The sequence below is a fragment of the Euleptes europaea genome, chromosome 2, assembly GCF_029931775.1.
Source record: "Euleptes europaea isolate rEulEur1 chromosome 2, rEulEur1.hap1, whole genome shotgun sequence".
NCBI classification, from domain to species: domain Eukaryota; kingdom Metazoa; phylum Chordata; class Lepidosauria; order Squamata; family Sphaerodactylidae; genus Euleptes; species Euleptes europaea.
The window spans coordinates 91,683,318-91,696,814 of NC_079313.1; the positions used below are offsets into that span (position 1 = coordinate 91,683,318).

Consider the following 13,497-nt stretch of genomic DNA (forward strand, 5'->3'; position numbering starts at 1 on the left):
CTCATACAATCTGGCACTTCAGCACACCACTCGAGTCATCACGGTACTCGAAACGCACGGCTTTCTTATAAACAAAGCCAAAAGCTTGCTAAGCCCGTTGCAGAGGATCCTACATCTGGGAGTGGTCATAGATTCCACCACCAATTCAGTATTCCTCCCAATAGACAAGGCCCGCAAAATTGCGGCGGTGGCCAAGTCCATGGTAAAGTCGTCACGACATCGACTGATGGCTCTGACAAGGCTCCTAGGCCTCATGGTATCCTGTCTAGGCCTGATTCCTTGGGCTCGCTTCCACTCCCGACCACTTCAAGCAGCACTGCGTCCATTCCAGCTGTTCATCACACACAAGGTAGACAAGACCCTCTCCCTCAGTCCGGTGGCCAGGACGAGCCTCTTATGGTAGACCAAAGTCGACAATCTAACAGTCGGACAACCGTATCTACATGAACAGCCAGTCCAGGTGTTTACAGACGCCAGCCTCGAGGGATGGGGAGCCACGGTGGCAGACTCCTTTGCTCAAGGCGTATGGAGCCAGTCAGAAACATCTCTCCACATCAATCTCCTCCAACTCAGGACAGTACGCCTAGCCCTCATCAAATTCCACGACCTTGTCAGAAACAAATATATGCTAATCAGGACAGAAAATGTGGCGACCAAGGCCCACATCAACAAGCAGGGTGGGTCTCTCTCCTCTCGCCTGCACCAGGAGTCATCAGCCAACATAATCTGGGCAGAAAAACACCTTTTGTCTCTGAGGACAGAACATGTACAGGGCATCCACAACACTCAGGCAGATTGGTTAAGCCGTCAGACCCTCCAGGAAAAGGAATGGATGCTGAATACTCAAGTCTTTCAAGCCATCACCAGCTGGTTTGGAACGCCCACGGTGGATCTGTTCTCCTCAGTCCAGAATTGTCAGGTGGAAAGGTTCTTCTCCCGGTTCTACCATTCGGAAGCAGAGCAAGTGGACGCTCTTCTGACTCAGTGGCCTCCGGGTCTCCTATACGCCTTTCCACCACTGCCTATCTTTCCGAAAGTCATCAGGAAGATAAGGGCGGAGAGAGCGGAAGTCATCCTGATTGCTCCCAATTGGCCACGCCGGCACTCATGGAGCTCTCCACCAGGGCACCTTGGCAGATTCTGACATCCTCGGCTCTCCTTCAACAGGGACCAATGATTCATCCAGATCCTGGTTGGTTTCAATTGACCGCTTGGAGGTTGAAAGGGCAAGGCTCTTAGCCCTTGGGCTTTCCGTGGAGGTGGTGGGGACCATCCTTAAAGCCAGACGTCCTTCTACTTCAAGGATATATCAATACACCTGGAAAGCCTTCTCCAGGTGGTGTCACTGGAAGACGATTAACCCTATCTCTCCTAAGCTACCTCAGTTACTGGACTTTTTACTGAACGGTGCGCAGCAGGGCCTTAGAGCAGCAACTTTACGAAAGCAAGTGTCTGCTATTGCCTCAGTCTGTCCGGATATTGATGGGATTCCTCTGTCATCGCACCCTCAGGTTAAGGCTTTTACTAAAGGAGTAGCTCAATCTACCCCTCCGGTGACTCACCGCTTCCCTACCTGGAGACTGAACATTGTACTTTCTTCTCTAACCAAAAGTCCATTCAAACCTATGAGAGAAGTTCCCTTACGATTAGTAAGGATGAAGACCTTATTTTTAGTTGCCATAACCTCTGCCAGGAGGGTTTCAGAATTGGGTGCCCTCTGTATTCGCAAAGACTTATGTATCTTTCACAAGATAAAGTCATGCTACGTACTGATCCCTCGTTCACCCCCAAAGTGGGTTCCCGGTTTCATCAGTCTCAGGAGATTCACCTCCCTTCCTTTTTTCCCAATCCTTCTACTCCCAGAGAGCGGAGTTGGCACACCTTGGACCTGCGTAGAGCTATTCATATTTGTATATCTAGAACTGAATCCATTAGGAGAATGGAATTTATGTTTATCTCCATTTCTGCACCCAACAAGGGACTTCGCATGTCCCGACAGTCTATCAGCACATCCATTAGACAATGCATTAGAGAAGCCTACCTAGCCAGTGGTCTCCAAGTTCCGAATGGGATCACAGCCCATTCACTGCAAAGCGCAGCCACGTCGGCCGCATTTTTCAAACAAGCCTAGACTGAAGAGATCTGTAAAGCGGATACTTGGTCCAACGTGACTACCTTCATTAGACATTATCGAATCAATACTATGGCATCCGCCGAAGCGGCATTCGGCAGACATATTTTACAGCCCGTGGTGGAAGATGATGAGGACTGAGTTCCCACCAGTTATTTCATTGCTCTTGGAGATCCCAAAGATCAAGATGCCCTTCCTTCAGAGCGGGAAAGGTACATTGTTTACTCACCAAGAAGGTCCTTTCCGCTCTGAAGTAGAAGGGCATCTTGCCCACCCAGAGATGCCAACATCATCTTACAAGGGTGGACTGAAGCACACCAAACTGGCCTACGGATTCGATCGGCCTAATAATATTGTAGCAATACATATAGAATGGTTCTAAGTTTATTGTTCAGTTTATTGTTGTTTGTACTCCTTGTTTGTGAGTGCCTTTCCCAGTCTCTTGAGCTTGCTGTAGAATAACTGGAAGGGGAGGTGTTCCTCGCCAGGAGATAGGAAGTTGTTAGTTTAGTCCTGCCTACCCATAGCAATGGGCGAGAAACACCCAAAGATCAAGATGCCCTTCTACTTCAGAGCGGAAAGGACCTTCTCGGTGAGTAAACAATGTACCTTTCTGCTTTGCTTAACATACTCAAGGTTGGAAGACAGCTCTAGATAACATACATGCAAAATAGGAGAAGCATTCTTCTGGAAGTGATTTGGATTTATTTAATGTGATGTTGGACAGAGTGACCAGCCTTGTTATAGTGTAGGAAAAGCTGTGTCTGCACTTTCACAAATCCATTGTTTCTTCACACTGGATACATAATTCAAGGAGCAGAAGCTGAACTGAAGACAATTATGATGCTTGGCAACGTGTATCACAGTCTTCTCTTTCAATTTTGACCAAATGGGACTTTTAACTCTCTAGAATTCAAATATGACCATCTTTACTAATTTCCCTCTTTAAAAATACTCCAAAGCATTTTCTTCCCATGTTTTGTAATACATTGTAATACAATGTATACATTTTGTAATAAATTGTAATACAATTTAATTTTTCTAAAAACAAAAATGAGCCTATTGGCATTTTAAAGACTAACAGAATTTCATTTTGCCATACACTTTTGTGGACTAGAGTTTACTTCTTCAGATGCAATGCGGTCACTCCTCACTACCCAGACCTTTTATGTAGGAGGTATGACAAAATAAACAGCAGGGTCAAGAGGCCATGAAATGTAAGAAATACAGGATGGAATTGTATTACATTGTGTCTGGCCGACATGGCCTCTAGACTACCAAAGGTTATGCTGGAATAAATTTTGGTAGTAAGCTGCAGAAAATTTAAACAGGAGCCTAACAGCACCTTAAAAACTAACGTGGTTACCTCCTCTGGAAACCATTTTTCCAGACCTCTTCAAATCAGATTCAGCTCTGTTTTTGAGTGTTCTTTTTGTGAGGGACATCAAAGCAACTCTGAAACGGCGCTACCTACTAGCATTTGCCATGTACGGTGTAAGCCTAGTGCTATATAGGCCTGTGCTAACTGTGGTCAGTGTCTGCTTTTAGGGAGGATGCAGAGAAGATCTGTCCTGGCCATAAGTTGTCATACTTGTTTGTACTTTGTTCTGGAATCCTCTTTTTGCAGATATATTTTATGCTCCTTGGGGCAAGCTGGGTAGACAAATGGATTTCCTTTCCAATTTGGTGGAATAAATGATGCTTTCAAGGGGAAAAAAGACAGTGCTTCTGGGCTTCCATCGCTGATACTGTAGCTGAAATAGAAAGTCCTAGAAAATTGGATTCCCTATTAAAATCATGATTACAGCCTTATCTACAGAAGCATGAATAGTTCTGATTCAATACCCTGTGAATGAATTAAACCTTTAAACTGGCTGAAATCCCTCTTGCCTCATGTTGAAGTAATAGATTCACATTTCTTAGTTTGGAAAAGTGGAATTATTACTTCCATGCTTAATAATAATTGTGTATGTTAAGTAAGTAGGAAGGAGTATAGCTACCCTCTTTTCCACCCTCCCACATGTTTTACAATCCTAACCATTAATTCATATAATCTTTATTCTCATCCTCATGAAAGTGACAGAATTAAATTTGGCTTTACTCTTATGAATAAACACATCTATGAAATTACAGGTGAGGGAGTTAAAATGTTAAGAATTAATCAAGTTCTAAATCTGAGAGATTTTCTGTTGCTTGATATTGGTATCTGTTGGCATGGTCTTGTTTATATACATTAGTCAATCACAGCTGTTCAGTATATTCTATCTCTACGTGGGAGTAAATCTACACTTGGAATTTCTACTTAAAACAATCATGAAAATGTTAATTCTGACTGGCTGAATTTGGGGTGGGGTACTTAATTTTCTCTGGATTTATAGGAAAGTTTTGTTTGTTAGTAACTGAGCCTTTGATTTGAATATTTGATACAAGTGGTATTGTTTTATTGCTGCAAGTTTTCATTCAGTCTATCGCAAGAAAGTTTGTGTGTGTCAAAATTTGGGATTCTATTCTCCTAAAGCATTTATCCCCAGACTGGGATGTCAAACCATAGTCGACAAACTGCAGACAAAACTGTAGTTTACAAATAAGCCAGGATTTGTTACGTAAATCCAGTAAATTAATCAGAGCTCATTCTACAAACCACTGCTTAAACTGCAGTTTTATCTTGATGTCTGACTGCATCCTTAAACTCAGTTATGAAGCTTGGCCTCTTCTAAAGTACAAAGCGAATAGTAATAGCACAGTCAATCAGCAATGCTGATTCTGTGACCTTAGGCAGATGATGAGCGGGAACGCATCTTGGCCATCTTCTAGTCTAGGGGGGGGGGGGGTAGTTGTGAATTTCCTGCATTGTGCAGGGGGTTGGACTAGATGATCCTGGTGATCCCTTCCAACTCTATGATTCTATGAGTGTATGTAATAGTATAGTAATACATTTCCTGTTCAGAGGATCAAATTGTTGAGAAAGTTAAATATTAGAAAAATGCTCTGTTTTTTGAAATCAGAAAAGCACAGGGAAGTAGGACAGATTTTTTTTAAAAAAAACCTTTTCTCATTTTCCTTTCCCCTGCGCCAGAGTTCTTTTGCTTCATAGTATTATAGGGAAAGAACTAGGTCTGTACCCAAGGAATGGGAACAAGGGTGAGAGACAGACCAGGTTTCATATTGTAATAAATAATTGTCCCTTTGTATTCCAGTAAGGGTTTTCAGTCAGAGAATTTCCTCTGAAGTGCCCGGTTTCCTTCTCTGTCATGCTTTAAGGTGGCTAATTACCTTTTTAAAGGGTGTGATCAGAGCCACTGTTCTCGCTCCTTTTATGCAGTATAGTAATCTTCGATAACTGTTACAAGACTGTGATTGTTAACTGCGCCTCTGTGTCAGCAATGCTTTGGGTTTCCAAAGGACCCTTTCATTTTAAACAGCATAGGGTTTCACGTTGCTTATAAAGCACAATACTGGTCTCCATAGACAGCCAAGGGCTAAAGCAGTAAGTCACAATAATTTTCAGCAGCCTGCTTAAATAAACAGGGATACTCTTTTGAGATCCCTTCTCAGGATTGTCATTGGCAGGAAAGGAAACATCTGCCTGGACTTAATTGTCGTTTTATTGGATTCATTCTCTTCCAAGTGTCATGCAATGAGCCGCGCTAAGTTGCATAATTGTGCGATATTACAGGCAGTTGTGCAATGAATGTAAAGAGATTTCTTTTGGTTCCTGACACAATTTCTGCTTTTAGACAAGGAAAACGGTGTTTCAGAACAGTAAACAGCTGTGTAAGGAAGCAAAAAGGACAATGTGTTGCCCAGCAATAGAGTTATTGAGCATATATGCCAATATTTATTTATTTAGTCCTTTTTTATCCCACCCTTTTGTCCAGGGATGGAGTCCCTCCTGCCCCTGCACTAACCTCCTTTTGAACCTGCCAGCCTCCTGAAGCCTCTGCTGCTGGCTGGCCCCACCTGGGTGGCAGGAGGCTCGTGCCGTCCTTGGCTGCCAAAGAACGAGCAGGGGAGAGGAAAGTAAAGTGATGCCATCAGGGGGCAGTTGGGCAGTGATGGGAAACCGAGGGAAGGACAGGTAACCTCTAGCAACACCCCTAGAGCAGGAAGAAGGCCCAGCAGGGCAGAAACAGACTGGGTAAACATGGGAAGGGCCCTAGCCCTGAGGAGGAGGAGTTAGGAGAGGTTTTTAAAGACTTGGAGGGTGGAGGGACGAGAGCCCATTGGCCAGGAACCCAGTCACCCAGTGATTGGGAATAGATGCATTGATGGGAGCCAGGGGGAAGTCCTGCCCCAGGTTTTCTCTCATTAGGCCAGTCTGGAGACAGCCTAGGAGGAAGGAGGCCAGGTCTTGTCCTGCAAGTCAGAAATCAGGCAGAGGCCGGGGGAGAGAGAACCAAGGTGAAGGAATACCCCCCCTGCTCCCCATTGGTTAGGCATTGTTCACAGCCATGCTGGAAAAAGAGAATCTGGAAGGTGACCCCACCCAAGATGGCTGTAGGTTTTTTTCCACAATGAGAGGAATGTTTTTGCTTGCTTTTTAATGTAGGTCTTCGTAGGTTCAAGTCTTATTCATGATTCAACATGTCCTAAGACTTGCTAACGTTACATTGGCCGGCCGTTATATGTTGTATTGTTTACAAGATTAGGACCAATGTGGGTATCCACCTTATGGGAGTGCAGCTAGTCCCCTAGAGTGGGAAACATGGTGGAAAAGAATTGATCAAGAGGCTGGAGGCTATGGTTTGCTGTCTTTGCCAGAAACACAGGAATGAAGAAAAAGTTTTGCTCATCTGTTTGGCATGGATTTGCATTAATTCTGCTTTCACCGAAATGCTTATTGGAACCATTTGTGGAAGTGTTGCCTTTTGGTTAGCTAATGTAAACCATTAGCCAGGGTGGCATACTTATTTTAATGTGGATAGCTTATTTCTTAAGCCAAAAACACAGCTCCTTGGCATCTGCCAGGAAGTTGAAATTAAATAGACACTTAACTGCTGGTAGGACCAACTGCAGCCCAGTTACCGAGAGTCCCTCACACTTGTGTGCAGTCTGCTTTTATTTGCTTCTCCGACTCATGCTTCATCCTGAAGCGAGCACGTTCATGAGTCATGTTGTCGATGGTTTGAGCGTGCAGCTCAGTAACTCGTGTGTTTCTTAACCTTGGAGTCCAGCCTTAACTTGCATTGTGTCCATTGCTGTTAAAAATAGAAGACAATATTGTCAATTGAGGGAAATCTTGAGGCTTGACTGTATATGGATATAAAGTACATTGGGTGGGGCTTCTTTTGTGTTCTGTCTTGGCACCCAGAGTGGATTCTAAAATAAGAGCAAGCAGCCGAACTTGTAAGTGGCTCAAAACGCAATCTCTGCATATGTTGCAAGAGAACAAAGCTTCCTTCCTGGCATTTGATGAAGAACTTGGATATAAGCACTTCTTCATTAATATCTTGTGGTCTGCAGGAAAGCCATTACCATAGGTTTTCTTCAAAGTGATAATTTTTACCCAAGAAGCATAGAAAAAAATAATGCCAGCAATCTCTAGATGAAAATTAGTTCACAGATACTCTGTTTGGTGGGTTACATTTCTCTGGCATAATATGTGTGCAGGCCTGGGGTGGGGGAAAGAGGAGAATGGAGCAGAGAGGCTGGTTCACATGTACGTAAATACCACTTGACTACTGTACACTAGATGGGTGGCAGCTGAATGTGTAAACTGACTTCATTGAAAAGCACTGCATTTGAGGTGAGGTGGGGAGGGGCTGTGGCTCAGTTTGTAGAGCATCTGCATGGCATGCAGAAGGTCCCAGGTTCAGTCCCCGCCATCTCCAGTTAAAGGGACTAGGCAAGTAGGTGATTTGAAAGACCTCTACCTGAGACCCTGGAGAGCCGCTGCTGGTCTGAGTCGACAATACTGACTTTCATGTGTTCATGTGTGATATGAAAATGCTGGCCACAGTGTTGGATAATATTGGTGACGTTCACACACAAAGTCATCACTTGATGCTGCAAGCACAAAGCGATGAGGATATGTGTGAAGACAGTGAAGCACAGGTACATAACGCTTCTTCCCTGGTAGAAAAGCATGCTTAGCCAAGTTGTGTGGGGTATTCTAGAGCTCTTCTTTGCTCGGCTTCCTCCAGCACAAGCAGCCAGACTATCAAGCAGAGGTGACCTGAGGTGAGGAATGTTTGCAGGAACAAATGATGTTAGAATCACAGTTAATACTGCTCTTTGAAGAAGAGTTTGTGCACCTGCTCCTTTTATGCTTTAAATCGGCTGGATTTAAACAACGTTATCTGCTTCTGTTTGCCTGTGCGGCTGACCTGGATTCAGATGGGAATGGGATCAGCATGGGCTGCACGACTGTTTTCTGTTTGTGCACTGCAGCATTCATCTAAGAGCACAGGAAGTGACCATTTGCTAAGATATCAAATTAGTGTTGCACACAGAGACAAAAGTGATAGGTCCCCTGGGGTACTTGAGGTTTGAGATTCTTTTGAGATACAGGTCTGAAATCTGTTAATTGATAACAGCCCTGTCTGTTAATACCTGCAGTGTTCCCCCCAGTTCCTTTGTTTTAATTTGTTCACTTACCTTGACTCAGCTAATGAAAAGCACTGGTGGAAGCAAGTAGAGCCATAAACTGCCTCTGACAGAGACTAAAGTTTCTTCTTCCTCATGTGAGTAATGCTGACTTCAGCCAGGCAGTGCCGACGTTTGTCTGGCTTTGTGCAGAGCCCATTTCGTTTTATTAAATCTGTTTAATTTGAGTGTAATTGGAGCTAAGCTGAGTGTTTATTGGATTTGCCAGTTTGAATAATGGTGGCCAATTGTGTTTAAATCACTTGTGAGCCTTGCAGCGTGCCTGCATCCCCACCACCCACTGCTTTCCTACCATTTCTTCCAGTTAACCTTTTTTTGTTGGTTTGTTTCTTTTGTATTGTAGAGCAAAGAAGTTGGGCAGCAGCTCCAGGAAGACTTGATGAAGGTCCTGAATGAACTCTACACGGTAAATCAAGTTGCCTTCTTGGCGCCTTTTCAGAAAGGAGAAAGGAAATGTTTGACTTTCCTTTGCCTGTTGCAACAGCAACAGAAATCCTGGGCTGGAAGTGATGAATGGATACAGTCTTGTTCTGAAGCAGCATGCATTCACTTGTCTGTTGTAAATACAGTAGATATATTTTTTTCTGTCATTTTTATTCTTTGGCTGCATCTCTATTGCCTTTTCTCCTGTCATCTGATTATCTTTCAGATTGGCTCCAGATAGTAGCAAGGCTTAGGGACTGTGCATGATAAAATAGCTGTGGCTCTGAGATTAAATTCAGCTGTAATCAGCCATACACAATTGGTCCCATTTATTCCATATTTAGGAATGCATGGTATACACACTGCTGTCAATTCACCAGAAGCCCATCTGTCAGAAATTGACTGAAAAGATGTTGTACCTATGCTCAAAAGGTATTAAGAAAATCCACTGTCCAAGGCCCAATAGAACACGTTGTCACTATATCAAGTGCATAATTTCTGGACCACAGATTTGTCCAAAGTGAGCCATAGGTCTTGTTGATAAGCTTTTCTCTTAGCAGCAATAGGCTACATGGACTAATCCGTTCAACGATCTTGTAAAAGAGATCTTGCACTAATTTTCACATAGACTTGAAATTCACCATTTCAGAGTTCCAAAAAGGTCATCCCCTCAATGATTACACCAGGTCGTCCAATTATGAATGAAAATCATACAAAAAAATGTGTCTGATACCGCAAGTAAGATTTCCACCTTGGTCTATCTTCACACAGTCACTGTTCCTTCCCCACTGTTCCTTCTTGCTATGTGAATGATTGAGAAAGTGAAACATCTTGTGTTGTGCTTTCGCTGTTATCAGACCTAGGCTTCGGAGGCTGCGTCTGGAAAATGGTGTAATGTTTCTGTCATAAATACCAGGGCATGCACATGTGTCGTGCACATTAAAAAAATAGTTTGGTAAGAGATAGGCAGAGCTGCCCAGTTCTTTTCTGGATATATTTTTTGGGCAGATCCAGATGTTCCAAATTGTTACTTTCTGAGGCGCCACCCTTGCAGAATCAGTTTTAGAGTTTGGAGGCTCCATTTCTGGCGGGAGCCTACTCAAATCTAGCTGGTTCTGATGTCGCCTGAGGCTTGCCTATGCAGTAGGCTGTGTTGTTCATGAGCAAGGAAATCCTGTTCTTGCTAACATACCGCTGAGGAAACTACAGCTCCTAACAGACATATATCAAGGGATGAAAACCTACAACAAACCTTGAATACCAGCACTTATCCCATCATTTACTCTGCAACATTTGCTGGGTTAGATTGCAAATAATCACTAGAGCTGCCCTAGCCTAGTGTGGAGCTGCTGTGGTGCATTTGACACAGTGAAGTGTACTCCATGAAAACTTATGTGAGAATAAAATTGTGTTGTTTTCAAGGTGCCATTAGATTCCCGCTTAATGGCTATTATTATTATTAGACTCCTGTTTATTTTTATTGCCACAGCCTAATACAGCTACCCTTCTGGAACATATTATTAAGAACTCCCTTGTCTGTATATTGCGTAGTGCTGCATGCTGTTGCCTTTCAGCAGTTTTTAGTTGTTGACTTAGTTCATCCAAGATGGTGGCTTGTCTTGTCTAAGACCCTTTAGTGGATTGAATGGCTGAGGTAAGGTTGAAACCAGGGTCTTATCTACTTGTAGCTCATTTCTTAGTCACTACACTACCAGCCTCAGTTCTGTCTTTTTGCTCAGTAGCATATCTAGCTAGCATGTACACCCAACGAAGAGATGTTGCCTAGAGAGGTAGAATAAATGTGTTCATAAGTTCACTTGCAGCTCTGGGACATTTCTTCACGCACAGCTGAATGGGATACATTTTCATGTTGATTAAATTTGTCTTCTTGGCAGCTGTGACCAAATTGTTTCTATTTTAACAACCAGGTCTTCCAAATGTTTTCTTTGGGGCTATTGCGCAGAACTCCAGGCTGCTCATGGATTTTGCCTAGTCAACAGCAGTTGTTGCACAGCCAAACTCCTTTCCCACATCCCCTGTGAAAAAGATGGTTCAAGAATTCTCTAGAGACCAAAACATATTGACCCTGGCACAGAGCTGAGGTTATTAATCACGACACTCGAGGTACAGACTGGTGGTGCTGAGCCGATATGAATCAGCAAATCACACACGGATAGAGGTCACATCTTATTTATAACCAAATGTTTTGGATGGCTTTTAAAATTTGCAGAGTTCAGAGCCTTTGCTGCTTGGTGTGGTGCAGTGGAATTTTTAGTACTTTACTGAATTCCAGCTGCAGATGTTTAGCATTTTGAACATTAGGCTGGCGTGGCGATATAGCAGCCGTGCTCTGCAGGAGACTGGAGGGCTCGTCTTGCTTGTGGCTTTTTTCCCTAGCTTCCTTGAAAATGGGAATAATTAGCCTCGGTAAATGTATAAGCATGCTCCGTTAAGAAAGTTTATGCTGTTTTGCCACTCCTCAATTAGGTCACTGTGACTGCTAAGTAGCAACATGATATGATTGTGAGGAGTTTTTGAGGGGATAGATTGATACCAAACGTGAAGAGGCGTACAAAATATATCCCTTGGCCACTGCGTCTGTCAGATATTTAGCCTTACTTCATGTGAGAGTGGCTGCCACTTATGTGCCTTCTGGAATGGAACCTGTGGAAGTGCCCTGGAATGTAAAATAATAATGTAATTTGTGGGATTGTGTCACATGGGACATAGGTTTTGCAAGAATATCTCCTGACACCATCACAGTGGAAGAATTACTCTCCTTTCAAGAATGTACAATGTGCATAGAGATAAGGCTATCTTTAGGGATCTTACATCAGGAAATAGTAACCTCATGTTGTGGTCTGGAGAGGCCATTATATAATTGCAAATGCTGTGTGCAAGCAGTGAAGGTATTTCCTTATTTTGACACAGGAGTTGCCTGTACTTTTTTGAAGTTCATTTGTGAAATCTCTCCAAGCTTTAAAAGAGACTGGCAGTGTGAGTGCTAGTGCCCTTATGTTCCAAGGGAGAAGAGAGTAGCTTCTTGTGCTGGTATTGTGATCTTTTCTTGTCCAACTTCTGACAAATAGTGGAACTCTTTAATGGAATTCCACAAGTGAGGGGGATGACCTGCAAGGACTTGTTGGGGGGCATCTAATTGTCACTGTTTCCTTCCCTTCCCTGAAAACCTCTATAACCTTTCTCATAACCTCTCTCCTTTTCCTGTTGCGTTCTCTCCTTCCCACCCACCAGCCAATCTATCTTTATGTCTTCAGCTTTCCCTCTTTTCCTCCATCTGGAAGCTTCTCTCTGTGAAAACTCTGTGTGGTGCCAGCCATGAGGCTGGGCCAAGTTGTTTGGTGGCAGCCGCCAGGACCAGTTACATGGTGGGGAACATGCAAGGACTTGCGTGGGGCACTTCATTCACCTCTGCATCCCCTCCCCACATTATTTTATCTTTTCCTCATCTTGTCACCTTTCCCTATTTTCTTTTCTCCGTCCCACCACCCAACCAACATTTTCTTTGCCCCCCCATCTTTAGCTATAATTATTATGTTATTTACTTCATTTATGCCCGCCTTTCTCCACAATGGGGACCCAAATAATTCTCCTTTCCCCCATTTTATCCTCACAATCCTGTGAACAGGGCTGCTGAGAGGGGGGACTGGGGGGGGGACACAATTCCTGGGACCCAACTCAGCTGGAGGGCCCTCAAAGCCAGCATCATGTTCCATTCAGCCAATGAATCTTAATTCATTTTACTTCTAATGCGGTTCTATACTGCAGCCACTAGGGGCACAGGGAAGGCAGAGCACAGAAGCTCTGCTTTCTGCTCGCCAATGCCTTTCTGCAAAGTTTACTACAAGGAGGCAAACGCTTGAATATCCTGCTAAACCCATTAACCGAGTCAGCATTGGAGCAAGGCAAGGCCAGCCAGCACAGCTCATGGTTGCTATAGTTGTTGCCAGGCTGCAGCTTCCTAACAAGGTTGTTGTTTCCAGCAGCCTGTGGTTTTCCACTTTTTTTGTTACACCAAGCTCCATAGTTTTGTCTGTCCAACCAATTCTTGCAAAAGGGTAGCAGTGTTAGTGTGTTATAGAAAACAAAACAGCCTTTCCTTTTTTAATTTATTTTCCATACTTTTCTCCTTCATTTTGCTTTATTCCTTTCATGGTCTGCCTTCATTCTTCTCTCCCCCCTTCCTCCTTTATTTGTCAGTCTTGTCCTAATCTCCTTCTCATTCCTAGTTGGCAATTTAGAACATACTTAGTAGTAGTATAGCAGCAAACCCCTGCTAATATGAACAAAAGGGGAGAGTTAATATTGCCCCATGATCA

At 43.6% G+C, this 13,497-nt stretch overlaps 1 protein-coding gene across 4 annotated transcripts in view; it reads left to right on the forward strand.

Annotated features, from left to right (window-relative positions):
- Positions 1-13,497, forward strand: part of SRGAP2 (SLIT-ROBO Rho GTPase activating protein 2) — a 218,188-nt gene that overhangs the window by 123,812 nt on the left and 80,879 nt on the right. For all 4 annotated transcript variants that reach the window (XM_056844376.1, XM_056844377.1, XM_056844378.1 and 1 more), the window contains exon 4: positions 9,081-9,143. In XM_056844376.1, coding sequence (XP_056700354.1) covers positions 9,081-9,143 — 63 coding nt within the window. The remainder of the gene's footprint in view (positions 1-9,080; positions 9,144-13,497) is intronic.